Genomic DNA, 25,446 nt, shown 5'->3' on the forward strand with positions numbered 1-25,446 from the left:
AGACAATCTGTTCTTCTGTTTAGATGGTTTTTACGCACTCTACCCACACTGGCATTTTCTTTTTCCACAAAGTTTCAAGCAGTTTTCAGGGCTGTCTATTATATAGACAGTTGATAGCACTTCATTTGCCCAGTCTGTGGAATAGATGTCCTTACTGTCAGATTCACAGAACAGTGCAAGCAATACTAATGCCATAAGGAATAGACTTTTCTAATATTGCCTTAGTAATTCAGTTTACTGAGTCCTTATGTCAATTCTATATTTTGGGGTTTTCCCTAAAAATGTACAAACTTTAACCTATTAAGTTAGTAATACTACATGTACATCATTGCTGTTCTTTCCTGTATTCTGTCTTCTACCTCAGAACAACACACTTGTCACCTTTATTAAACTGTTCTCCTTGACTTACGCTCCCACTCTATGTACTGAATATTATGGATGCTTTAGCTTGCCTCTGCAACACACTGTGAAAACTGAGGCTCACATTCTGCATGTCTTTTCTACTGCTGCATCATGCCTGATTACACCCTTGGCACATGCTTTTCTTCTGATAGTGTATCCAGCTGAATAAAATTCTGAATTATAAATTCACCTGCAAAGAAAAATCCAAGTTTTGAGAGGATTGACAATATTTGCAGATTCATAAGGAATCTGGCAGCAGTTTTAGGTGGAAAAAAAAAAAAAAAAAAAAAAAACCAGGCTACAAACATTAGAACATTAGCCAACATCTGACTAGGCAATATTTTTAATGCCACCTTTCATTTCAAAATGCTGGATTACATTATGTTACACAGTGATGTTAGACACATTGTGAATGTCACTGTCAACCAGCAAAAAGTCAGGGCTATTCCTTTCACTGAATTTAATTCCCACATACGAAGAGTTTCCCTCCTGCCTTGCTGGCACAGCACTCTTCACAGCTTTGCTATAATGTCGCTTTCTCTGTGGCACCTTTCATCTGAAGATATCAAAGCAAGCTACAGACACATGCTAATAACAGACCGTTCTTAGAATACTTATGAGGTAAGAAATTATTATAACATCCAATTTATTGATGAGAAAACTGAATTAGAAATTTATTAAACTGAGTTAGAAATTGATTAGAGGTCACAGATGTTGGACTTAACCCCCGAACGCCTGGCTCCCAGCCCCGTGCATTACTCACAGATAACACATGCGCACTTCTCAACAAAGGTCTCCCATTCAACTTAGTGGTTTTGCACATGATGCCAATACAACCGCAGGTAGACTAGATGAAGGTATTACTCCCACGCCCCAGTACAATTCATTATATTACACTGCTACCCTTATTACAACAAAGTGGTGTCATTAAAGCTAATCCTGCAGAGCCCCACAGGAGCGTGTGACCAGAATGAAAGCGGCAGGGCACAGTTCACGAGCCACCAGAGAAGCACTTTACCGCAGCTTGCTTTCAGAAGTAAAAGCCTCATTTTAAATAAAACAAAAACTTTTACTTTGATAAATGCTGGCTGCTTCAAAAAGATACTCTGTTCTCAAATCCCCCCAGCTAAATGCCACCACAGCTGTAAGGGCCGACCACGTGTGTAGTCAGGCTGGGAATTATCCACACAAATAAAGAGCACAGCTTGAAACATTGACTTTTTCCTGATCAAAAGGGTCTGGGAGACAACTGGACAGTTTGGATCAGGCAAAGGAGAGGGCTTTTATTATTTTCAAAGAACACCCCAGTGAATAGAATAGCCAATGTGGCCCTGGTGGCAGTGATACGTTCTAACATTCTCCTCATCCCACACAAGTTACTTAAAAGCTTGGCTTTGGGTCTGTTTAGGGTTTGGTTTTTTCCATTTTTCTTTTTATGGAAGAACTTTTGTAGGGAAAACCTGAAATACAATCAATCCTTTCATTAGCTTTTTTTATAGCATTCCCTGTCTAAGCTGCCTCCCCCACATACCAAATAATAAATTGCAAATATTGCCAAAGAAACCGTGTCACATCAGAAGTGTCTTCATTATACCCGTATTAAGGAAACATGTGCTTTAGTTTTATTGAAGTACAATTTTTATTTTTCTAATGTTTTCATATTAATTGAAGTGAAAAAAAATACAGAAAAATCCCTTTCCATCCTGTTTTTACCTAGTTTCATTCATTAGTTATTTTCAACTACATATGCTGAAATGAAAGATTTAACGTGAAAAAATTATTCATGAAAGAATTTTAAATCATGGAATATTCACACTATTTCACTTTGTAAAGGCGTTCTTTTTAACAAAACCTAAAGGATTTAAGGATTTAAAATGCATGATAAGGCAGAACATTCTTCAGAAAGATATGTTTCTCTTTTAATAGCCATATATCCCAGTCTAAACAGAAAACAATCTGACATGGAGGTATGTGACAGCTAAGCAATGTATTCCAAATAAATATTTTCCAAAAACATTATGAATTTTGCAGTTTATTTTAATTCTAAACAGAAGTACTGTGGCAATAACAGCAACGGCTTTGGTCTCGATTTCTTACACAGCAATCCAGAAGGACATACAGTTCCACCTTGTTCTCCAACTGTTGTCTATCTTATCATCTTATAACCACATATACGATAAAATATCTTTAGTAATGTCGTAAGAACATGATGGGATGGAGATCTGTTATTTAGAACCAAAAAAGAATCAGAGATCTTCTTTAGTCCTCCTATCTCAAACCAGTTTGATTTTCAGAGTTGTGGTGTTTTGGTTGTAATCAATTTGCAGAAGAAAACTTTATAAAACCAAAATACAGTAGCATCACTTGTACAACAGATGAAACAATAAGGTAGTATAAAATTATATTGAAACTGTAAAACGTATACCCTTATTGCGTGGCATGTTTTGGTTTTTAAATATCAGGCAGAAATTACATAGATATTATTTTCTTTAACTGCTCTCATAGGATTACCTGTAAGAATTGTTATGAAGTTAATGATTTCATAATTGTTTCACCTGAATATAAAGCTATAAAACATCATTCTCACTGCAGGCTTACCTGCTTTGTCTGCAAATGTAAATGAGTGTCTGGGTGTATAAAATATCTCCAACTTATTGCCAATGTTGGAAACCTACAGAGCAATAACAACCATTGGCTATACTAGAGATTTCTGGAATAATACCTATGATATTATGAATAAAAGCTGATAGGGATCTAATTTCATTGAAGTGAACAGCAAGACTCCCCTTTGACCTGGGCAGCAGTGGTATCGATTCCTCTGTTGCATTATCTGGCATTTCTTAACAGTGGTAGGATCCTGAATCTTGTTAAAATACATGGCTTCAAAGTACTAACTTCCAGTAAAGCATTAATTCAAATATTCATGAGGCCCATAATCACTCACTAAAAAAAATGTCCTGTGAACATATTTGTACATTTATATTTCTTAATTTTAAAAAGGTTTATTTGCCCTCATTGTAAAGCTTATTCGCCCAAGACGCCAGCTGGAAAGGGGTAGAGTAGTATATGAAACAACACTGAAATCTTTTTCTGTATCTGAGGTGATCAAAAAGTAGTTACTGTGCCTGTGGTGTAAGGAAGAGTGTTTTAATGTCTATGAAATTTCTCACTGGCATGTTGTTTGAAGGATGTTTCTGAAATGGATCCTCCTCACATGAAGCCTGAAACTCATTGTTTGATGGGATAGGCTTGAATACAAAACACTCTGATGAAATTTATGTTCATATTTTGAAGGCCCAGATCCGTATTCTAAGGAGTTTGAAGCCATGCCTTTTTTTTTCAGAAACAGCTCCTTCCTTTACTTGCTCTTCCATCAAATACCATCGTAGCCTATATATTCAGAGTCTAAGAAATGAGAAAGTAAGAGGGAACTTTTGTTTTAAACATCACTATGCAAAACTTGTAGATTAAATCATGGAAAAAACATTCCAGAAGAAGATTAGAATCTGATGCAGATGGGAAAAGCAGCACAGCCAGGCAGGGTGAGGAATGTTATCAGAAACGCCTATTTGTATCTCATGGTCCAGAGTATAAAAGTAGAAACACATTTCCTTTAAACACACAGAAATCAGAATTCTTTCTGAGATACAATTATGCTGGAAGACTCCACCAAACAAGAAGAAGCTGTTTTTGAGTAAATCAAGGCCAGATTTTCCAAGCAGTGTCCAGCCCTGAATGCCTGAGAGGTTAAATACAAAACCTTTGGGAAGAGATACGAGAAGAGAGACGTAAAGACTTGCACAGGCAGGGGACTGAACTAAAACATAGTGCTCAGATAGAATTTGGTAACAGAGTGGATACAAGGGTAATGAAGACACGCATACGATATGAAGGTAACAATAAAGAGAGAGTATGATAGAATAGGAATTTGGGGAAAATGAGAGGAACACAAAGTGGTTTGTTTTGCCCGGTTGAATTTCATGGAGTCACGAGGTATCCGGTGTGATTTACTAACAGGCTGCTGAAGGCACTTGAATCTCAAAATGTCTCTCCCAATTTGTTATGAAATAATAGCTGGCGGTAAACAATGAACAGTGCTCACGTGTTTCTAATTAAACATATGGATGACACTCTCTAACCTAGTTACACATATTCTACTCAATATAAAGCTTCAATAGACACTGACCTGTTATATACAAGTCCTGAAAATGAGTGTATGCACTGAGAAACGCTACAGGCAAGCATAACCTGTAAATACCATGCGTAGCAGAAGACATTGTTTTAAATCTGGGTCTGTCAGCCTGGTAGTGTGATGGGTTTCTATGTTTGAAATATTGAAATACTGCAATATTTCTTTCCCTCACATGTTTTCTTCAACACTTTCGCACCAATATGGGATAATCAGCCACAGATCTTCAGCTAGCACATACTGGCATAAATCATGGACCTCAAGCCAGTGCCTGAAGACTTTTTTTCAGCTGTCTACAATCTCCCACCCTACTTACCACTTGCTGAAGAGCAGGGACAAAGCATCGCCTTCTCATACAGCCACAGTTTCTCTTTCTCCTCTAATTAAGTCCTTATGGGCATTTTAATATGCAGGTAGCACTGATTATTATACAAAGCACTTTTGATGGTTACACACACAATATTCCCTATGACATTGGCAAATGTCTCTCTCTGCTCCCCCCTTACTGATAGGAAAGGGTAAGAATTAAGCATAGTGCACTATCTTGGCTATAAATTAAGTCCAAACTAGCAGTAGGTAGGACTGGAAGCCAAAAGTACCTAGTTCCTTGTTCCCATCCACACAGCAGACCACGTTGTCACCCCAGGGAAAAGGAGATTTCTTTCTTAATGCATTAAGTAAAGGCTGAATCTAGTGCATTACATCAACGTAAAGACGTTAGGGAAAACAGTACTGATTTGCCATACTAAGCAATATCTTTGTGCAAAATTCACAATTGTTAGCATTTCCCTTAGCTTTCAGTACCCAGTTTCTATGAGTGTTCTTTTCTCTAGATAAATATTGATAGTTCATGGCCAATTGTTTGGATGACAGCAGCACATTTTAGCTGCAGGATTTAGGCTGGAGTCTGTTTCAGGGGTGTGCATGCTTAGAACTAATAACAGAGGTTGGCCCTGGGAATAAACACATTTCTGAGCATACAAAACCTGCCAGATTTTGTTTGACTCTGAGTGTATTAGATAAAATTGTGAGTTCGTACTAAACCTACCTTCTCTGCCCACAAGCTAGAAGACAACTGAAACAGTTTTAATAGCGCTGGAAGCATGACGTGGCCTGCTGAGTGCGTGCAAGCTGAGAAGGCAGGTTTTGTTGCAGGCTGAACAACCTGAAAACAGCTACCTCTTACCGTCAGAGCACTGAGCTGCAAGGCCTGAACAGGAGGGAGATTAGCTTCTCATTAAGGTCCTGAGATCAGCTCAGAGTCTGGGGGAGGACTCACTACTCTTCACTACTTCTATTTCTCTCTAACTATTTTTATTTTTCAAAATAAAGGGATGTAATTCATCATCATAAGAAACAGTGCAACTTCAAAGCTAAGCAGAAGGACAGACCCCTTTTGAAATGTGCTCTGCACATTTCTTCACTGGCCAGCTGACACTACCTGAGAAGTGCAGACCTTCTAGCTAAGGCCTAAGGGAGAAGAACAGAGTCCTTGAAGGCCTGCAGAGCAGTGGAAACCTGGGAGGGAGAGACTGCTCCGCTGACCCCTGCTAAAGAGCACAGCAGATGAATGAAAGGCATCAGTGGCTAGACTGAAACCTGCTCAGTTCATATTCACTGCTTTTAGCATGTCAGTGGGCTTTTTACTTTTAAAGAAAACCCAAAACACAAGTATAGCATAAAATGAAGGAAATCACATAGTTGTAATAATGTGTAAAATTCAAGGTAGACCAATCATCTTAAATTTGCCTGAGACAAATGGCCACCACAGATTAGGGCACCTTACAGCATGGGGATACAGAAGTCAGACCAAAGAGATGGGACAGAAGAGTTTCTATTTTGCAGGAGGTCTTTGTAGCCTTTTTGGTGGAGAAAATCTCAACAGCAAGTCGCAGTGTGGTGAGGCAGGAGTGGCTGGCCAGAGTGGCCTGTGGGCAGCTCAGGTAATGGGGTTAGCACAGGCATGGATGAGGCATTGCTACCCAGCGTAGCAGGCAACAGGGCTCTGGCATCCCCCAGTCACTACCTGTGTGTAAGGAGATGTCACAGGAGATGAGAAATATCTGCTCAAGAAATCATCAGAGATGAGGACTTCAAATGACTATTGGTACATTCTGGGAAGGGAGTGCTTGCTTATTCTCTGGCGTCCTTTACCTCGCTGCTGTCCTTTTCTCCCTCTAATCAAGTACTGCTTCATGAATCATTTGACTTGTCATTTATGAGTGGCATTGGGCAAAGTTTAATATTTTGCAGCTTTCGTGTGAGAAGCCAAACCAGTGCTCAACAGTGACCCCTAGAACCTGAACCCAGCCCTTGTGGCTATCAATGCCAAATCCACCTGCTTCCAGCAGTTCCTAGCATCAGTCCCAGCCATGCAAGTACTCAAAAAGAGGCAGCTCTATTATCAACACCCAGGAACAAACTTCTTCCTCAGAAGACAATGCCTAAGAATGTCAAAGAGATGGCATGGGTTTTGTTGGCCCTCTCAGCTTTGCTTGTTTCAGTATTTGTTAAACTAGCATGATGAGTACTTGACATTGGTGTGTTTATCCTCTTGCACAACTGTTCAACATCTATCAGCATTTTTCAGTCATGTATCCATAGTACAGCTATGAAAACTCTGTGTTAATCTCAGTCATTTGAAAACATTAACTAAAAATAAATCCAGAATACAATCTCAGTGAATTCAAATCCTGCGTATGGCAAAACCAATTATTTTACAGTACGTGGCATTTACTTTTCTCTTTCAGGTGACATTAGTGTAGTTTATACATTCACTATGGTGAACAAATTTTTCCTAGTATCCTCAATAGTAAAACAAGCACTTCTGATTAGATGACCCAGGCTACCTACAGCTCTCATACACTAAGTATAAAGTGATACAGAGTGATCGCACAGAGACTGAGTAGGATTTTAATTACAAGATTGGTATATTGGTATATCTGGATTCCTTTCTTGTGTAAATCCAGTGAATTGAGTGAGGGACATGCTTCTATACGATAACAAGTTTCTATTTAGGATGCTATAAAATTCCTCCAGCATTTTTGCTCTGGAGAATCTTAAAAAAAAAAAAAAAAAAAAAAAAAATCACAAAAGTTTGTGATATTGTGATGAATAGATAAACACCTTTAAAATTTACATCATTATGAGTATTGCCTCTTAACAGCTATGTTTTTATGACAGAAGACATATTCAGTAAATTCAATAAATATTCATTCTTACCACAAGACTGCTGTCCAGAGAAAGTCTTTTCCCAAATTCCCTTTTCTGTAGCTGTCTTTTTCTCTCCATAGCTGAGGTTATGTGTTTTCCTTTTGATCAACTAGAGATGTCAGACTGTTTCCAGCATCACTGCAAAAAAAAATTAAATGCACATTTCAATATCTTACTTAACAGTTTCTGTCTTTCATCATTAACTTTGTAATAACCCAGCAGCTAATGACTTTGTGTCTATAGTAGGCTGTGTTCCAGGAACAAATTTTCTGTGCCAAAAAAGCTAAACTCTCCAGATAGAAATATTACCAATATGTTTGGGTCACTTCTCAAAGAATAATAATAAAAAAAAAAAATCTGCTACTACTGTCTTTATCAATACAACCCATGTTTTCATAGTCTTTTTTGAACTGGGCTGGGAGCTGGATTTGCAGAGCTAATGAACTACCTGGGGCCAGGGAGGGGGAGGCGGGGAGGGAAACAGTTCGTTTCACATTAATTGCACTCCTCAGTAAGCCCTGCTTGTTGGCACATCTGTGCTGCTACTATGATGTACAAATTTTGGACCTAATCCTGAAGAGTTCTAAAAGCTTTCAACTCCCATTATCCTTAATGAGAGACGAATGCCCTCAGCACTTTCCTTACATTTTTAAAGTCAAAGATTCTGCTGTGATAATCAGTCCCACTGCCTGTACAGAATGGCCAGGAAACTTCACCCCGTAAAGCTATCACAGATGGAATTAGTCTTTCCAGTTTTGTAGGGTTTGGTTAATCCTGGGTGGTGGTTTCTACTAAAACAAAGTCACAGCTTACAAGTAACAGCTACCAGCTCTCTCTTTTCCTAAATGTTCCTGATGATATATGTATTTGAAAATTTTAGCTTGTATTTTAAGTTAATATTTGTCGTATGTGATTCAGCAACATGGGCAAAGGTAATGAATTTATTCAGGATTTACAGAAAGTAGTACAACAATAACAGAAATCAGAATCTAGCCTAAATTAAGGCAGGCTGGTACGCTCATAAATACAGAACCAAATACAGGAATTTTCTCCTGCATCTCATAATGACTGCATTAACTCTATCAGAGGGCAACATCCTATATCTCTTAATCTGGGCTAACTCTCATTAAGGACAAAGACCTTTCACTACAGGAATTTGTCCACATTTTTTAGTCAAGATTTGATGTGGAAGCCTATTTAAAAACATAATTCCAGCAAGGTTGAGATATTCATATAGCACTGCTTAATGCTAAACCTCAAGAAATTCACTGCATTTGACTGAAAAACAAGACTAAAGCAAAAGACAAATCTGTCTGTTTCTGATCCTTTTTCCTTATTGCAAACAGCACCTTCAGTCACAAACTGAAAATGATGCATGAATACTACTGGGCTTGGCTGTAGGGTAACACAGCCGGCATTCCCAAAAGAAGCCTTGCATGTGCCCTCCAGATATATTTGCATGCCTATGGATAGACTTAACTTCTCATGCACCTGTAAACGATCCCATCTGTCACTGTGACGATATCAAGCAGATAAAACCACCACAACTCTTTCCTCAAGTTGTCCTCAAATGCTCTGCCAGGAGGGCACATAGGAGTCTGAACAAGGGCCAAGCGCAGGCCGCCTGCAAGGAGAGCAGGATGCCCTGGGCTAAGCCTCCGAAGCCAGCTGGAATTCAGAGGGGTCCCAGAGGAACGCAAACTGGGATCACCAGGTACAATGTGGGCATCACAACTCTTCTTGTAAAACACTTCCCAAGGGGAAACCGTAATTGGTCTGGCTACCAAGCCATCCGGTGGTAAATTCAGCCTTCTATTAAACAGCACCTGGTGTCTCCTACACTTGTTTTATACTTCTGGTTTACACTTATGCAAGACCAGAATTCAGCCCATTTTCTCCAAAATGGATAAAAATTAGCCTCTATACACATTCATCTAAAGAACACATGCAGTGAGAACATGTACACACAATGGTAGGAAAATCTCAGTTATTGCACTGTGGTCATTCCTGCCTTGTGGGTTTTCCCAGGTTTACCTGTAAGCCCTTGCTTCCTTTTTGTAGTACCAATCCTAAAGCTACACACACTATTTAATTCACCTAATACGGAATCTCAGTGGTGTGCTATCACATAATTACCATTGTTTCCTGATTAGCTATCATGTCTCAAAAGAAATACCACAATAGATTTGTACAAACACAGAGGCCATGTATTACACTGTTCTTGTGATTATGCCAGAAATTAGCAAAAGAAAGAGGTTATGTAATCTTTGTATCATTCATCATGCCTGGAGAGCATGACTTCCACCAAAGGAGTCTTTGTTGATCAGTGAGCACAGAAAACTTAGTAGTGAGCTAGTGAGAGCTACAGTTGAAGCCAGTTTTATCCCTGTAGAAGGTCAAGTGTTTAATATGAGTAAGTGCCTGAGGTTTCTGTCTGCAGGTATTTGCTGGAACCACCCCAAATTCTAGTTTAGAAGTAAAGAAGAAAGGCTTGTTGTTATTCCTATGGCTTATTTGCTATGCTGCTTTGGGCACTTCAAGTAGTGGATTTACTGTAGCCCTACCTAGCACAGCACGTGAACCTACTCATGTGCAGGTGAAGCAGCCTCAGACCTGTAGACTCCACTCCTTCCCACACACACACACCGTGAAAGCTCAAATCTCCCGGCATGTTACCATTAGCAGGCTGTCACATATCTCTCCTGAAGGGTTAACAACCTAAGGCTGAAGCCAGTTAAAGTTTTGAATCAAAGGTAATTATCAGACAAGATAATACAATACATCGCCTGTACCAACATAAGCTGGTACCTCGAAGTACGCAACTCAAGAGGCCTATAAAGAAAACTGATCAGAGTGAAGTACTTAACAAAAACAGAACAAGTTTCCATCTTGGAATGGTTGTTTTTGTGCATCATACTACTTCTCACAGAGAAAAAAAATGACTCTCTCAGGTAAATCCATCTTCCTCTGAGACCAATCAATAGACACAACAATTCAAAATGGAGCTAACACATCCGCCAGGAAGCTCAACAGAGGAGAACTGTCATCCAGATGGAACAGTCTTGAAATGTAAAAGCACTGAGAATCAGTTTGCCCAATTATCAGAAATACTATTTTTGTGTTACCAAGAGAACAGAATGTAGAAATTTATCCACCTTCTCTGACTAATTTGCTTGTCAATATCTTTACAGCGGAGACACCAGTGATCAGCATTCAGATCTTGACTGTCCCATTTAGTTCAGCTGAACTGTGAACTACCACAAAGTCACTTCTGATTTATGGTGTCTTCACTGATACTACACTCACATATGTACATTGCCAAATCTTTGGGGGCACATCTTACAGTTCTTTGTGCTGCAGGAAATTTTTCCGCTGTAGGGCTCTTCTCTAAGGGACTATAGAGTTCATCTATGCTGAGCGTATTGGGGAAGGCACTGAAGTTAGAGGCACTCAGCGGTTAAGCCTGTATCCTTAAGAAGCGTATGGGGATCAGTCTAAGAGAATGCAGGTCCCAGATGTTTGCTTACTGTCTTCTCAGTTTTGCACTGAGCTCAGGCAAGAAGGTTTTGTATGGGCACAGAAAAAACTCTCAGGGGAAGACCTAAGTGGAATCTTGCTTCAATATGGTATACCCTCACTGTTCATAAAGCCAGCAAGCCAGAAGCATCAGCTTGATTATATATACTAAAGTGCAGTATTTTTAGTACTCAATACAAGAATGTTCATTACTTCAGGAGATGGCTCTAAAACTATGCCCTGGAGAAACGGTGTGATTAACATAGAAAAGCACTCTCTAAAAGCTATGCAAGAAATTTCTTGGATTATAATACCTTCTTCATTTCTAGTAGTAACAAAGGATGATTGATGTATATTGCTTTAGCTGATGAAAAAGTATAACATTATATTCCTTAGATAAGCACCCAAGATATTTTCAGACAGTTCGAAACTGCAGCTACATTTCAACTGAGCTATGCCAACATACGCCAGCTGGGAACTAGCACACAGTATATCTCTTTGTTAACCGGAAACGGACTGTATTTATTTTTCTGTCTCTTACAAATTAGTATAAATTTAGCAGTTATGACACACAACAAATGACAGCTCTGCCAACTAGCATCCTTTCATTTAAATTCAGGCTAGATATAATGCAGCCTCCCCACCCTCTGCTTTGCACACCTTAACACTGCCAGAAGCCAAAACACCCGTAGGGAAGCAAGGTATTCCCTCTCAGCAGTCTGCTTGTCTTTCTGAGGTGTTAACAAGACGACAGGTTTTGTGATGGGGACATCAAACTGTTGGGTAACAGAATAAGGCCAAAGTTATACAGTGATCACCATTAAGCACTTTTTTCTACTCTGATAGTTCTGCTTGTTCAGCAGACATAATTTAAGACTAAAAGGGAATAATCAGAACTGGTATTATCCCTCAGCAATGAAAGGAGAAGGAAAATAATATCACTAGCATAGGTCAGGAAGCAGCTATGAGAAAGTAAAGATTGTCATCAATGCAAATGTTAGTTAGAATGAACAGGTGACCTAAAGGTGAAAGATTTTGTATCTCATTACCAATCTCTGGAGTGATTCAGTTTTCTAAGAACCTAATTGAATTGAATTGAATCTGTCACTGTCCGGCTGTGTTTCTTTTGCCAGTTCTGGTGCTAACACCAATGTGCGTATGCTTGCTTTTGCTGTGGTCTTTGTAGGAAAAGGGGTAAATAAGTACAGTACGGTTTGTCTGGGCCTTTTCAGAATTGGAAAAAAAAACCAAAACCATTCCAGAATTAAGGAGTTGATGTGTATTCAACAGATCAAAGATTTTTCAGTTCTCTAAAATCACTACATTTATCTTCCCAGGCATAGATCAGTCAAAAATGCTAGGTTTGCACTAAGCTTTTTGGGTATTTCCCTTGTGTGTTTTTTTTTTGTTTTGTTTGTTTTGTTTTTTTTTTTAAGTGGTAGAGCCTTCAAATCATCAGAGCAGTAACAGCAGAAAACCCCACCTTCACAAAAGATGAGAAAATTCCACCTAGTGATTAAAAGCGATCCATGAAAATGGTTTCATTACCACACCCCTATCTCTCCCCATCATGGTATTTACCCTGGTCATGACTTTAAGCAATAAAGTGGAAAAATAATTCCAAAATTCTCTGTTGAGCTGATGTTTCAGACTTCAACACTTGGGAAATAGAAAACTACAGCGACATCGGCATTTCTGCAACCTGAAACTTAGCTAAATTGTTTTTTTGTTTTGCCCACAGTGTATTTCATAGCAATGCCGTAAGCAGGGCCTGCCTGCCTAATGCCCAGTACTCCCAGGTATTTGCTTAGGCTGGTCAGCAGTTTGTTAGTGCTAATGTATATATTGTACATTCACACCCACTGGATTAGGTTGCTATTTAGATAAGCAAGCTGCATTTTTGCAGAGAGGGAAGGAGAATGTGCCATGTGCCAGCATTAATGAGTTAGTTAAATTAGAAAAATTCCAATGCAGGAACTTAAAATGCTTAGATAAGTAGAATACTAAGGGAAATACAAGGCAGCAAACACAACTGCTGTACCATTCTGCCTACATATCTAGATAGTCTGACCGACTTTGGAAAATTATATTTTAAAAAAATACATCAAGTCAGTCAGAAAATATCTAGGTAGAAAAAGATTCTTTACTAGTTCTCTTTTTTTGTTTTCCTGTGGGATAATTAATTTTGATACACCCCAAATTTTTTACGATCTCTAAATCTGTTCCAAGGGATATTGGAACTGTACAGGCAGCACTCAGAGCCAGCCATGCCCTGCAAGTTATTTTGTGATCCAAAACACTCCCTAATCCAGTGGTCCTCTAGTTCTGGTTGAAAACTGTCCAGTGGTCATCCACAAGGCCATAATAAAGTAGCCCCAAGGAAGTGTGGGAAGGGCCAGAGCTAGACAAGGAACCTTCTTATCTTTGTTGTGATTTTAATTAAGTACGATGACACTGACACATGGCAGTCTACAAAGAAACTGAGGGTTGACTAATTTAAGAGCCAAATGCTGTGGATCAGTCCTGCCCTTACCCCATCCCTTAAAAAGGGAATCAGTAGAGCACGTAGGATGGTCTCATGAAATTTTTGACTGGTGACAGCTTGCCAGCAAAGAACAGACTCTTAGTACAATGTTCTAGAAACAGTATTTAAAATAAAGCGTCTCAGCTACTAAATTCCACCCTGTTTCAACCACAGTTTTCAAAATACATTTATGCTTTCTTCATGCAAGATAATCTTCCATTTATTCAGCAAACTAAACAACCAGTAAAGCTTTCTATAGCATTGGTTCTAGGATTTAAACAAGTTAAGATTAAGGGCTTAAATCTAGCAGACCTATCAGTGTGCTCAAAATAATACCAGGAATTTCAATAAATGGGAAAATAAAGAATATGGCATTAAAGATGTTATTACTACGACAGCTGTCAAGATGAATTGCATGAGAAGCATTTAAAAGATTTATATCTCAGTATCTCACCAGGTTAATTAAATGGATGCATGCATTCATTTAAGAGGATAAGGTGGGTTGCAGTGACATAAAATGAGAGGGCACAAGATTACGTTCTTTCAGCATTAACAAGAACGGGTTGAACCGATATCATTTCCGTATTCTGTAATAAGTATGATTCATCCATTGCCATTTTCAGCTCTCATTTTCTTCTGGCAGAAAAAAAAAAAAAAAAAAAAAAGACTATGAACATTTATAGACTAACATAATCAAAGCTTTAACCTTTTCTGCGTTTTCTGTTTGGATTGGCTGTCCATTTTTATCATGGGGTTCCAGGGCCATGCCGCAGGGAAGAGAAGAATCGCCAGTAAATTACACCAAAGAATGCTGGAAAGGTCAAAGGATTACCCTCCCCTCTTTGCTTTTATGGGACATATGAAGCATTCATATCAGGCAATAAAATTATTGAGACAAAAATGATGAAAGATAAGCAGACAGAAAGCATGAATCTGCTGTCAGGACAGCATGGAAGAAAAGGATATATTACAGTGTTATCATCAATAAAAACCAGATTATGACAATGGTGTTTGTGTATCCTTAGTTCCTACACTGAAATCAAATCCTTCTAAAAATTGTAAAATCTGTGTCTGAGAAAGAGATATCCAAGCAAGACTGAAGCTACTCAGGCTGAAGAAATCCAAAGAAGGCTGAAGGTCCAAAGCTCCCATTTCTTGGGTGAGTTTCTAACCACTCGTTATTATATATTATTTATTACTATATATTAGTATAAATTATGTGATATGGGTTATTATATGGTAAAGCTTTAGCCATTGAGCCTCTTTCAGCAATGTCTTGCAATCTAGGCTGTTAATCTGCAAAAGGCATGCTGCAAACACAGCAACAGCACCAGCTACCTCTGGGGGCTTCAACACACATTTGTCTCCATTGGGAACCACAGCCAAGCTTAGGTCAGGAACAGGCAGTTCCAGGCACCTGGAAAAGCTGAACTCCAGGACCTGAGCAAATTTCACTGTTACTTTTCATAGACTTAAAGGGTTATCTGAAGATTTTGAGGTTCAAAAACAAATGTCCAGTTTATATCCCAATAAAGACTCCTCTGGCATCAAGTGGATGCAACTTCTGTAGTCTAGTACATCATCATTAGAGCTAGTTGTTTCTCATGGTAAAATGGCTGGCAGCAGAGACCCAAACCGGAATCTCATTAGATTTCAAACACTGAATTACAAATCTTCATCAGAGGCAGTGGCATCCGGTTTAGGAGGCCAATAACATACCAAATTCATATGTATTCATCTAATATGTTGCAAAGTTCAGAAAAATGCATGCAATTAAATCCAACATCTGAATCAGTCTGACAGACAACTAACTGGAGTGAAGAATTTAAAATATATGGTCAAGTTTCCCACATTTTGCTCAGTTTGATTTGTGTTTTCTTCTCATTTTTCTTTCATTGGTGTAAATCAAGGCACTACTCAAAAAAGTCCAAGAATTTCAAACCTACGTGTAAGACTTGTACCAGGGTCTCTGTTGTAAGCAGCGGTGGATTGCCAATTCAATTTTTGAAACTAGAACTAGGTGCTCGTGAAGTGTGCCTAAAGATCCCGTCTTCTCTGACACGGATATATTTCAGGCAGCATCTCTTCTGCCTGCCCATCTGTCCTACTCATAGTCCAGAGGGACCACTAAAAATCACCAGTTCTTTGTGCACACTCCGCCCCTTCCACCTGCACTGCTAAAAGGGATGATGGCTGCAACGGTCACGGGATAGCTCCGTGATCTGAACGCAAGCCCGTCAGACACCAGAGACTGAGTATACTTAGGAGCTTTTTGTCACCATCATCTCTCTTGTTTCTCAGTCACTCACTTTGCAGTCTATGCACAATGAAGTATTTTGCTACAAACATTTTTCTAGCAGTACATTTTGGTGAATGAAAGCAGTTTTGTGAGATGAAGTGTCCCATATGAATGCTACTTGGTTTGGTCCTCCCTAGCAGCAGAAATGAAAGGAATGAAGGATCATTTATTTACTGATGTATTTCAGCTCATGGATATGAGGAATTATTAAAATCATCTTAACTTAGCAATAGTGTTCAGACATCTGGTTTTGTCCCACAGAGCACTGGGTAACACTTCAAAACATTCACGTGTCTTAAAGGAGAACTCCCATTATAAAATAAGTATTGTAAAAATATTTCCTCAGTTACTAGTAGCGTCTTCAGCACCCAGCTCTGCACATCCTCCTTAGATAACCAGTCATTTGCATCAGAGGGAATATTTCAACATCTAGACTGCAGAATTTGTTTCTAATGAATCTAGGGCTTTGTGGGTTCTAACACAGTGTCTCACATTTCACCTTGCTGTACAGACACTCCCAGTGGGCCAGGGCCTATCCTTACATTTACAGGCAATAACTTTATAATGAAGGCATTAGTTCAATAACAGCCCAGAAAAGAAGCTGAATCAAACTCACAATCCCTTTCTGTCCTATGAAAAATGAGGGAATATAAGGTACAGTGAAATATATGTCATCCCTCCATGACCTGGGAAGAGGGTAACTGAGAAAGGGCTCAACTCACCTGATTTCAATCTGAAAATAGCTCCTCCGCCCCACCTTGACTAAAGTCCAGCCTGGGGAAGAACAAGAGGGGAAAGACAGCACTGATCTCTTCCAGTGCCAGCCAAACCAGAACTGAGCCCCTGGTTTGAAAGAATAGACTGTAGCATGGGAACGAAGCAAGAACATGCAGCCTCATTAGGCTGAGCAGCTCCAGGTGCTTCCCGCACAGGATACCATCCACATTTTTATCAAAAAAATTCTTCAGATATTACTCATTTTGCTGTGCCAATACCTTCACTGGGTCCTGTAAACCTGTACGGTTAGGTCAGCTGTAACTACAGCTGCAGTTCCTTGGACTCTGCGGTCACCTCTGTTCACTGCTACAGACAAGACACATAGAAGAGACGTGGTACCAGAGCTGACTCTGGAGGTGCCAGAACTAGCTTAGCTCCTGTAAGGGTGGGCACTAAAATCCTTCAGGTGGCTCCCCGGCTGTTCAGCCTTTGCAGAAGCTAGAAGAAGTCTGCTCTCATTTCAGCCAACCTAGCATCATCCAAGGATCAGACCCAAAGGAATTCAGCTCCAGCATTCCTAAACACACTTCAGCGACATCTCTCCTTCATGTTCATGCTCAGAGCAGAAAGGTGACAGGGTGCGACTCAGCTCTACCACCTTCAGTTTTGTTGTGGGATGTATTCCTTATACATCAATGAATATACATAGAGAAAAACTCCAGGGAGATTTCCCCAGCCAATTCAAATTCACTTTTTTCTTACACAACACAGCGTGTAGGACTCTGGGATATCAAGCACGTAAAATTAGAAGGAACAGATACACATTGATTAAACTCCATCTTCAGCTTATGGCCAAGAAAACTATTATGAAAACGTTAAAAATGAAAGATGTTCTGTCCTCATCCATATTTCCTTAGACGGTGACAGAACACTGAACAGTGTCGGCATACCGAACAGCCCTTCACCTTTTTTTCTCTGCAATTCTAGAGCGATCTCAGCTGAAGCACTGATTTCAGTTCTGGGCCAAAAGGATAGAGACAAACTGGATGGAATTCAGACAATAGCACCAAAGACGATTAAAGTATTGACTTGGTGGGAAACGATTAACAAGTCCCTTCATAGTAGTTTCAAACAATGACAAAGAGGAGACTAAAATGGGAAGGAATGACCACCTACGCAAGTTTGAGGGACGTATACTAACACTAGAAACAGTGAGGAATTGATTAGGTTATTGACAATAGGTTGAAAAGAAATAAAGAGGGGAAAATGATGCTGAGTATCTGAAGAAATTACCTAAAGTGAAATCCAATACAGATGGATTCCCAGGTAATCAAAGGAACACTTGTCATAAAAAAAATAAGGCATGATGAAGTACAATAAAATACACTGAAAGTGAGGATGCTGCCAGGAATGAGTTGTCTGAAGACCCTGAGAGGGAAGAAGAGAGCCCTCTCTCCCTTTCTTCGCAGTCTCTCTTTATACACTGCAGTGGTTGATCCACATTAGAGACAATTAGAGTGAAAGGCTTTTGCTTTGTGGGGGGAAGAGCCACTCCATTCTTCCCCCCATGCAGTCAGCCGCTGGCAGTACTTACTCCAGTTTCTCAGTGTGAAGACAGGCTGTCACACAACGATTTCTAATTTTTCCATCTGCCAGAACTTAATAAAAATGTAAATTAAAAAACATTCATGAATTTCCTACTTAAAAGGTTCATAACTCTCCTATGTTTTATGTCATTCTAACTCATCTGCACTCAGTCCTACCAAGTGGAATGGGAGAGAACTTATAGTGTGCCATCACAAATAATAATCCAACACTTTGGGATTATGGATACAGTAATATCCAGAAAATATTAGAAAAAGAGGAGGCATACTATTAAAATTCTCTACTCTCTCTCTCTCCAGCATCCGTCCATTTAGAATGCAAAGTAAAATCATTAAACTACCAAAAGTAGCACAAAAGAAAAAAAAATACTGACATTTCAGAATTTCATCATTCACTAGAATCCGAAAGATATTTTTGTTTGTGGAAGCAATCTGGTGGCACTGGATTATTCTTCCACTTTTTCTCATAGAATTCATGTTAATGCCTCAATTTATTTTTTTTTTCCCCTAGAATATTTCTTGGAAGTAATGCCGTGCAGGTTTAGATAAAGCTTTTAAGATTATAGTTTATGCACCTCCAGTCTTGGAATAAACAAAGTTATATTACTCTTTAGCTTGAATTTTGGCTGAAAAAAAAAAAAGTATTTTTAGTGGGGAAGGGGAAAGCACTAATACACTTGCATGTTCTAAATGATCCACTTAGAATTTTAAAGTGCATTTTGAGGCTAAATATAACCTTTTAAAGTATTTTATTCTGCATAAGGTTTATTAATTGGGGGGAGGGGGACAGGGAGAAACAGTTTCGGACATAAGCAAGGAAGAAAGCGTACTTGGTTCATTTCAGATAATCCCGAAGTGTTTGCCCATATTTTGAGTTGGATCCCTGCTCTTGAGTGGGTGGTTTAGGTTGATTCACTAACTTCTGCTGTCTCTGTTTCTCTGCTATACTGTGAAGGTAGTAATGTATAGTATATATAAACACCATTTACAGAATAATTCTTCTTTGTCAAAGACTTTAATAGTAAAACTTTCTATTAGTGCTGCTGCTCTGTGTCATTACTTTTCTCTACGTACCAGATGTGTAAATCACTATGCACCCAAACAGGGGAATGTTTCTTTCTCCAAATTCTGCACGATGCAGCAGAAGACACTCAGTTCTCATTCACCTCTTGGCTCCTCTGTCAAAATGAATCTGATTGTACAGATTGCAGCTAGGACAGAATTAAACCCAACAAAAAGGCAGAAAAGAGTCTGCCACCAACCAACTGAAAGCAGCTACATAGGCCATGAACCAGATATCCTCAACTCCCTCCACAGATTTAAACCCAGCCCCCCTGCAGAGCAAACCAGGAAGCATTAAGGCAGCTTTTTTTTTTTTTCTTTTTTTTTTTTTTTTTTTTAATTTAGAATAGGCCCCCTTTTTTCTGTAATTGTTGGGAGTCTTAAGCAGGATGCTGCAGCCTTTAGTGCTGTTCACCTTTGGTTTTCCCTGTTGGCTCACACTGATGTTACCTGGAGCTACCGGAGAGAGGAGGACCACTGAATGGGACTCCAGGAAGGGGAAGAGGAAAGAAAGGAGGAAGCCAGGTGGGGTCTTCATAGGACTTCTTGCCTAAGGGTGCGTCCCAAACCCACAAGAAGGTGTAATATCCTTCCTGTCTTCTTGGGTGAGGATCCTTTGAGTTAAATCTTAACCTCTGCTTTGCCTCATGCCTGGGTAAGCCACCCCATCTCAGCTGAATATGATAGGAGCTAAGGGGATCTAGCCTCCTCCTGCTGCTCGTTAGGTTAGATACCTCGGGGGGGTGGGGGGGTGTCTCAAATATGCTCCCTGGAGTTATAAGCTCTTGAACTGCGCACCCAAGCTCAGAATCCCCCTGTAACGCACAGGATCCAAACCTGGAGTTCAGGCAGAGAGGAATAAGTAAAACAAGTAAAGAATAACTTGCTTCCACAACAGACAATAGCCAGTGGCTGAAAGTGAGACTTTAGTGCTTTACTAGGGAGACAGAAAGATTACCTCCCTGCCAAGAGCAAGGAAAACACTGCCTAGTGTTTGTGGTATACGCCTGCCTCTGGGTTGTCATGCTGCCCATGGCTGTGTACCTTATGAACCATTCCTTTCTCAGGGCTGTGCTGAAAACTATAATCCATTCAATAAATTCTTATCAATGTCTGTTTAAAGCTTTTTCTTGTGACAGGAGATTTTTGTGGTGATCGAGAAGAAAAGCAATTCACTTGATTAAAGATTGGTAAATATAAATGACAGAAATGGTTTCCTATGAACATCATGATGTATTCCCAATCAATAATGCCATGACAGAATTGCAGCTTAAGGGAAGGAAGTTATTAGTTTTAGGAAAGGCACATAATTAAATATAAGACAAGTCTGCAGATTCTCAAGCAGGGAGACAAGGAGAATGGCCAGCCCGAGACTTTGTAGATTGTGCTACTGCTGTCTCTTCTTTTCAGTTCATTTGGTGCTGTCTTTCATTTACTTGCGCAACCTTATAATAAAGATGAAGATCTTAGTCTCAAATGCTAGGGCTAACAGCCAGTGACAGAACAGAGAGCTGTTTATTAAAATGTTAGACCAGGATTCACTTTAATACTTTCCCTCAGTAGCAGCTACTAGTGGATGTTAAAAAATCCTTAATGATTTAGCCGAACTTCTGGTAATTTCTAAATGTTTCTCACGTGTAACTGCAAAGAGCACCTAGGCTTTTTACCACCAGCATAATATGGGGATTGGATAGATCTGATTATTGGTAATTGGGATTTTAGCCTTTCACCTCTGGATCAGTGTTTCGAACTCAGACCAGGTTGGTATTGAATAAAAATCATTTCCATCAGCTGGCTGTTCAGTGACCTCTGTGAAATATTACAAGTTGGTAGTGGACAGGTGTCTATATAATTAAAATACACTTTGCAAGCACAGTTGGCACCCTGGAATTTTCTTATTATGAATCTATAACCTCTCCCCCCAGCTCATAAATGGAAAGTATTTAGGAGCACTGAGATGTCATTTAAAAACAAGGAGGATACAGTGTTCTTTGTTAATCCCACAAACAAAGTACCTCTGTTTGTAGAGCAGTTTTGAATCCCCCGACAAACGCTTTTGTGCACTGCAAAGATTATTATTCAGGCTAATAAAACTCACGAATTAGAAGTAAAAGATCAACTTTAAAAACTGATAAAAACCTAGAGCCCTGTAGGTTATATTGCAAAATCCCACAGCCAGTGCCATGTGTGGTGTTGACTGTAAAGAGAATATATTTCCACACAGTATCAACAAAGCAGAATCACACAGGATGTCCCACATATCCATGAATCTGCAGTAATGGAGTCAATATTCCCAGACATCCATACAGAACTCGAGTATTTTTGGTAGCCAAAAATACAAAAAGGGTTTTGATAGGAGAAGGTATGCCCAATCTCAACATGAGGTGGTTTCTCTGACTAGGAATCAAGGCAACAGTTTTATGTTTGAATAGGGTTTGGGGGATGGGCAAGGGGAACAGCACAATATTTTATGGCTTTTGAATAACCAAGCCCATAATTGAAGCCTCAAGCCCTTAACCTGTTTCTCTTCTTTAAGCCGTTCAGAGGTTTTGTCAGAGAACCTGTGAGAAAATGGTCTCCATTGACTTTGCTTTCTTACACTAATTCTGAACTAAGCAAGGCAGAGCATTTCAGGCTGAGGCCCTACGACAGATGCAGCTTCGTAGAACTGTGGGATGTTCAGAGACTATCATGGAAATCTTTGTGGACTTGCCAATGACTCACATCTGTGTCAATGAAAGACGTAAGGAAAACATTATATGGAATCCAAACAACAGGCAAGGACATTTAAGTATATCCCCAGTAGTGAAAATACGTGTGCAAGATGTTTCACCTCTCTGAAAAGAGACATTGTTTGGTCTGACCTAGTTCAAGATGCTAAAAGATTTATAAGAACATAGAACAACAGTTGCTAAGCTCGGCACTGTTGTGCTGTAGGAGGACTATGGATCCACCTAAGAAAAGAGCCCTCATTTCAATGTGGGAACACAACAGAGAAGAGATTTTTTAGCTCAAGAATCAAGTAACCTTAATTTTGTGAGAAAGTGAAAAGAGAAGAGAACCACACAAAAACGCCCAAGCAAACCCAAAGTTTTCCAACAGTCCTACTAGGGTTCTACTAGGAAAGTCCTACTAGAAATTTTCTCCTACTAGGAATTTTCTTCTTAAACTGGTTTCCTCAGCCACTAATTTCCTCTGCAAGTGACAACTGAAATATAGGGACAAAACTACTGCTAAGCAAATCTCAGCATTTACCCCTTTGGTCTTCAATTTATATGCATTAAAATTAGCCTGCTTTTTACGTACATTTCAGGAGGAATGATTAAAAGGAAGAGGAAAAACAGGAATGTGTGAAATGAAAGCAAATATTCACACACCCATTTTTAACACATTTCTGTGACATTGTCCAGAAGAACATCTATAACCTGCTCAGACTTAACCACAAACCCAAAAAGTTAAAAACTGAAGACAGCCACCATTAACAAACTGCAGATGCATGAGACTCATCCAGAAAGACCTCACAAATCAGCAATGAGGGGAAGAGAGAGCAAATCATGCAGAAACTATTTAATCAATGAGTAAAGACAATTATAACATCTGTTAATCTTTTGTGTAGGTTATAATTAGATGCTGCGGAGGAGTAGCCTTTAAGGGGGGAGGCAGGGAATCCTTTAACATCTGCTAGAAGGGCAAACACTGTGCAATAAATGACTTTAAATGCAATCAGCAAAATGAGAGCTGCGCACAGTTCACAGAAGGCCTGTATAAAAGATTGAGGATAACAAAATATTTTGCCAAAGGTCAACTCCTGCAGCACTAGAGTCTGAATAATGACTGCTAGTTTAGAGGCCACATCAAAAACAAACGTGATTGTGCCTCTGAAAAACAATTCTTTTCTCATTTGTGTCATTATAGCAAAAGCACATGCTGCTGCTGTATATCACGTCAGCTTAATGACTTACTAGGGCTGTATCTATCAACCTTGAACAGTTTAGAATAAACAGGTAGGTATGATGTATTTTAAAAACCAGAATTCAGTCTAATTAGACTGACACAGAACTGTGTTGTACTGTAAAAAAGTGATGTGATTCTGATTTTAAATAATTAATCATTCAGTAGCTTCTAAAAAATCCAATTATTTACTCATTTTGCCCTTGAAAACAACCATATGCTTTAAGCTGTTACCGAAAATGTGAGACCAAGAGGGAGTTATTTTATCCAGTTTAACACGGCCCTCTACTGGCAAAATAACCCCCCAAAATCTTATCACTATGAACCATTTTGTCAGATCATTTCAGAGCAGCTGAAAAGATCCCACGTTTTACAAAGTTACATCAAATCTTAGAATACAGCAGTGCAGATCGGAGCTTTAGGAATTTGCATAAATCAAGCCATCGCTTAATCTCTCTAGAGCTCCTGCACCAAGAGCACTGCTTCCTTTTACCCAGCAGATCCAGCTCTGGACATCACCAGAGCACTGAAGAAAAAAGCCAAGTGTTCATATCTGTTGGAGTAAGTCATTTTACAAGCAAATGCAATCCTTTTACTCATGTCAAGTTGTGCTATATTCCTCAAGGAGTGCCACTGATTCCCAACAGGATCAACGCACACATGTGATTTCAGTTTGCACAATTAGGTAATACTTGGTATAAGCGAAGCAAGCACAATATAGTCCAGCTGCAAAAAGAATGCTGTTCAAAATAGAAATGCTAACTACCACCAAAAAGCAACTTCACTGCAAAAGAATTCCTGCTTCCTTCTTTTCTCCACCATTACTGAAAATCCACAGTGGTGATTCAACACAGCTTCAAAGTGAAGCAGACAATGAAATTCGCCTCTGTTGTTGCATGCAGTAATTAACTCTTCCTATCTGTATTATGTCTGAGCAACAAAGAAACAAAAGGATACGGTAAAATGTTGAATTTAACAATTTAGATAATGATGAATTACAATAATCAATTAGCACTGTCAAAGAAAATAATTTGTGACATGCATTTGATTCTGCACAGACCTATTGTGTGCACACACTATCCAAGGTTAGTTTGGCTCTGGAAAACAAATAGTGTTGTCCTGTGGAAAGCCTATCAAACATGCAGTTTAACAGTAGCATTTGTTCTTGCTGTGCGTCAATACTAATAGACCATTTTTCAGCAACATAATTTTTATCCACTGCTTTATTATCCAACCTGCTTTTCAGGGTCTGCATCATTCATAGCCCATAGACAATGTTACTGCCAGTTTCCAGAAACCACTGCTGCTGTACAAACCGCATTTATGTGATTCACCTGAATGCCAGTCAATGGAATCATAAAAGATTCCAAGTATTTTTCACATAATAGCTATCTAACTTTTCATCCCCAAAACATCATGACTAATTTATGTAACCATTAGGGAATACCTAATGTAATTCAGGTTTCTGCATGCTACATGAGCAGTATTGTTAGACAGTACAGAGCATTACAAGTGTTAATGTTCATGTTCTATTTACATTGTACATTTCTCCTGTTTCAGTACTAAAACTGCATATTAGATGCTATACCTTCCAAGGGTGTTCTGGCAGGTTTGGCATTGATTTTTCTTCAGCATAACTCCAATCCTGCCAGGAGCTGAACACGTGCAGAACCACACAGGAGCTGCAGAGCAGCACGCTGCATTTGGCCCTGGCTGCACTGCGCTAAGCTCCTCAGCCAACTGTGCTTCCCTTTGGCACCTTTGTTCTGTGGCTTTTATCCCAACCTCAGTCCCACTTGTCAGATGATGACAGGCTGGAGTCTGCACTTATTCCGTTTCTTTTCAGATGGCGAGAAAGCCCAAAGAATTGACATTCTGCTGGCAATTGTCCCCTTTAATGCCATCCCAGAACGTTATCAGATTATATGTGGTATCCTTGGGCAGATTTCTCAGACCCAGAGAAAATTCA

General features: G+C 39.4%; 1 protein-coding gene across 2 annotated transcripts in view; it reads right to left on the reverse strand.

Annotated features, from left to right (window-relative positions):
- NCKAP5 (NCK associated protein 5) overlaps window positions 1–25,446 on the reverse strand; it is a 394,816-nt gene that overhangs the window by 366,906 nt on the left and 2,464 nt on the right. Inside the window, exons 1-2 of one of the 2 annotated variants that reach the window (XM_030017099.1) lie at window positions 8,114–8,227; window positions 7,814–7,942 (exon numbers count right to left, since the gene is read on the reverse strand). In XM_030017099.1, the coding sequence (XP_029872959.1) occupies window positions 7,814–7,882 (69 nt within the window). In that variant the 5' untranslated portion in view covers window positions 7,883–7,942; window positions 8,114–8,227. Of the gene's footprint in view, window positions 1–7,813; window positions 7,943–8,113; window positions 8,228–25,446 lie in introns of those variants that run through there. The other variant, XM_030017100.2, reaches the window with a different exon arrangement.

Source organism: Aquila chrysaetos, chromosome 6, assembly GCF_900496995.4.
Source record: "Aquila chrysaetos chrysaetos chromosome 6, bAquChr1.4, whole genome shotgun sequence".
NCBI classification, from domain to species: domain Eukaryota; kingdom Metazoa; phylum Chordata; class Aves; order Accipitriformes; family Accipitridae; genus Aquila; species Aquila chrysaetos.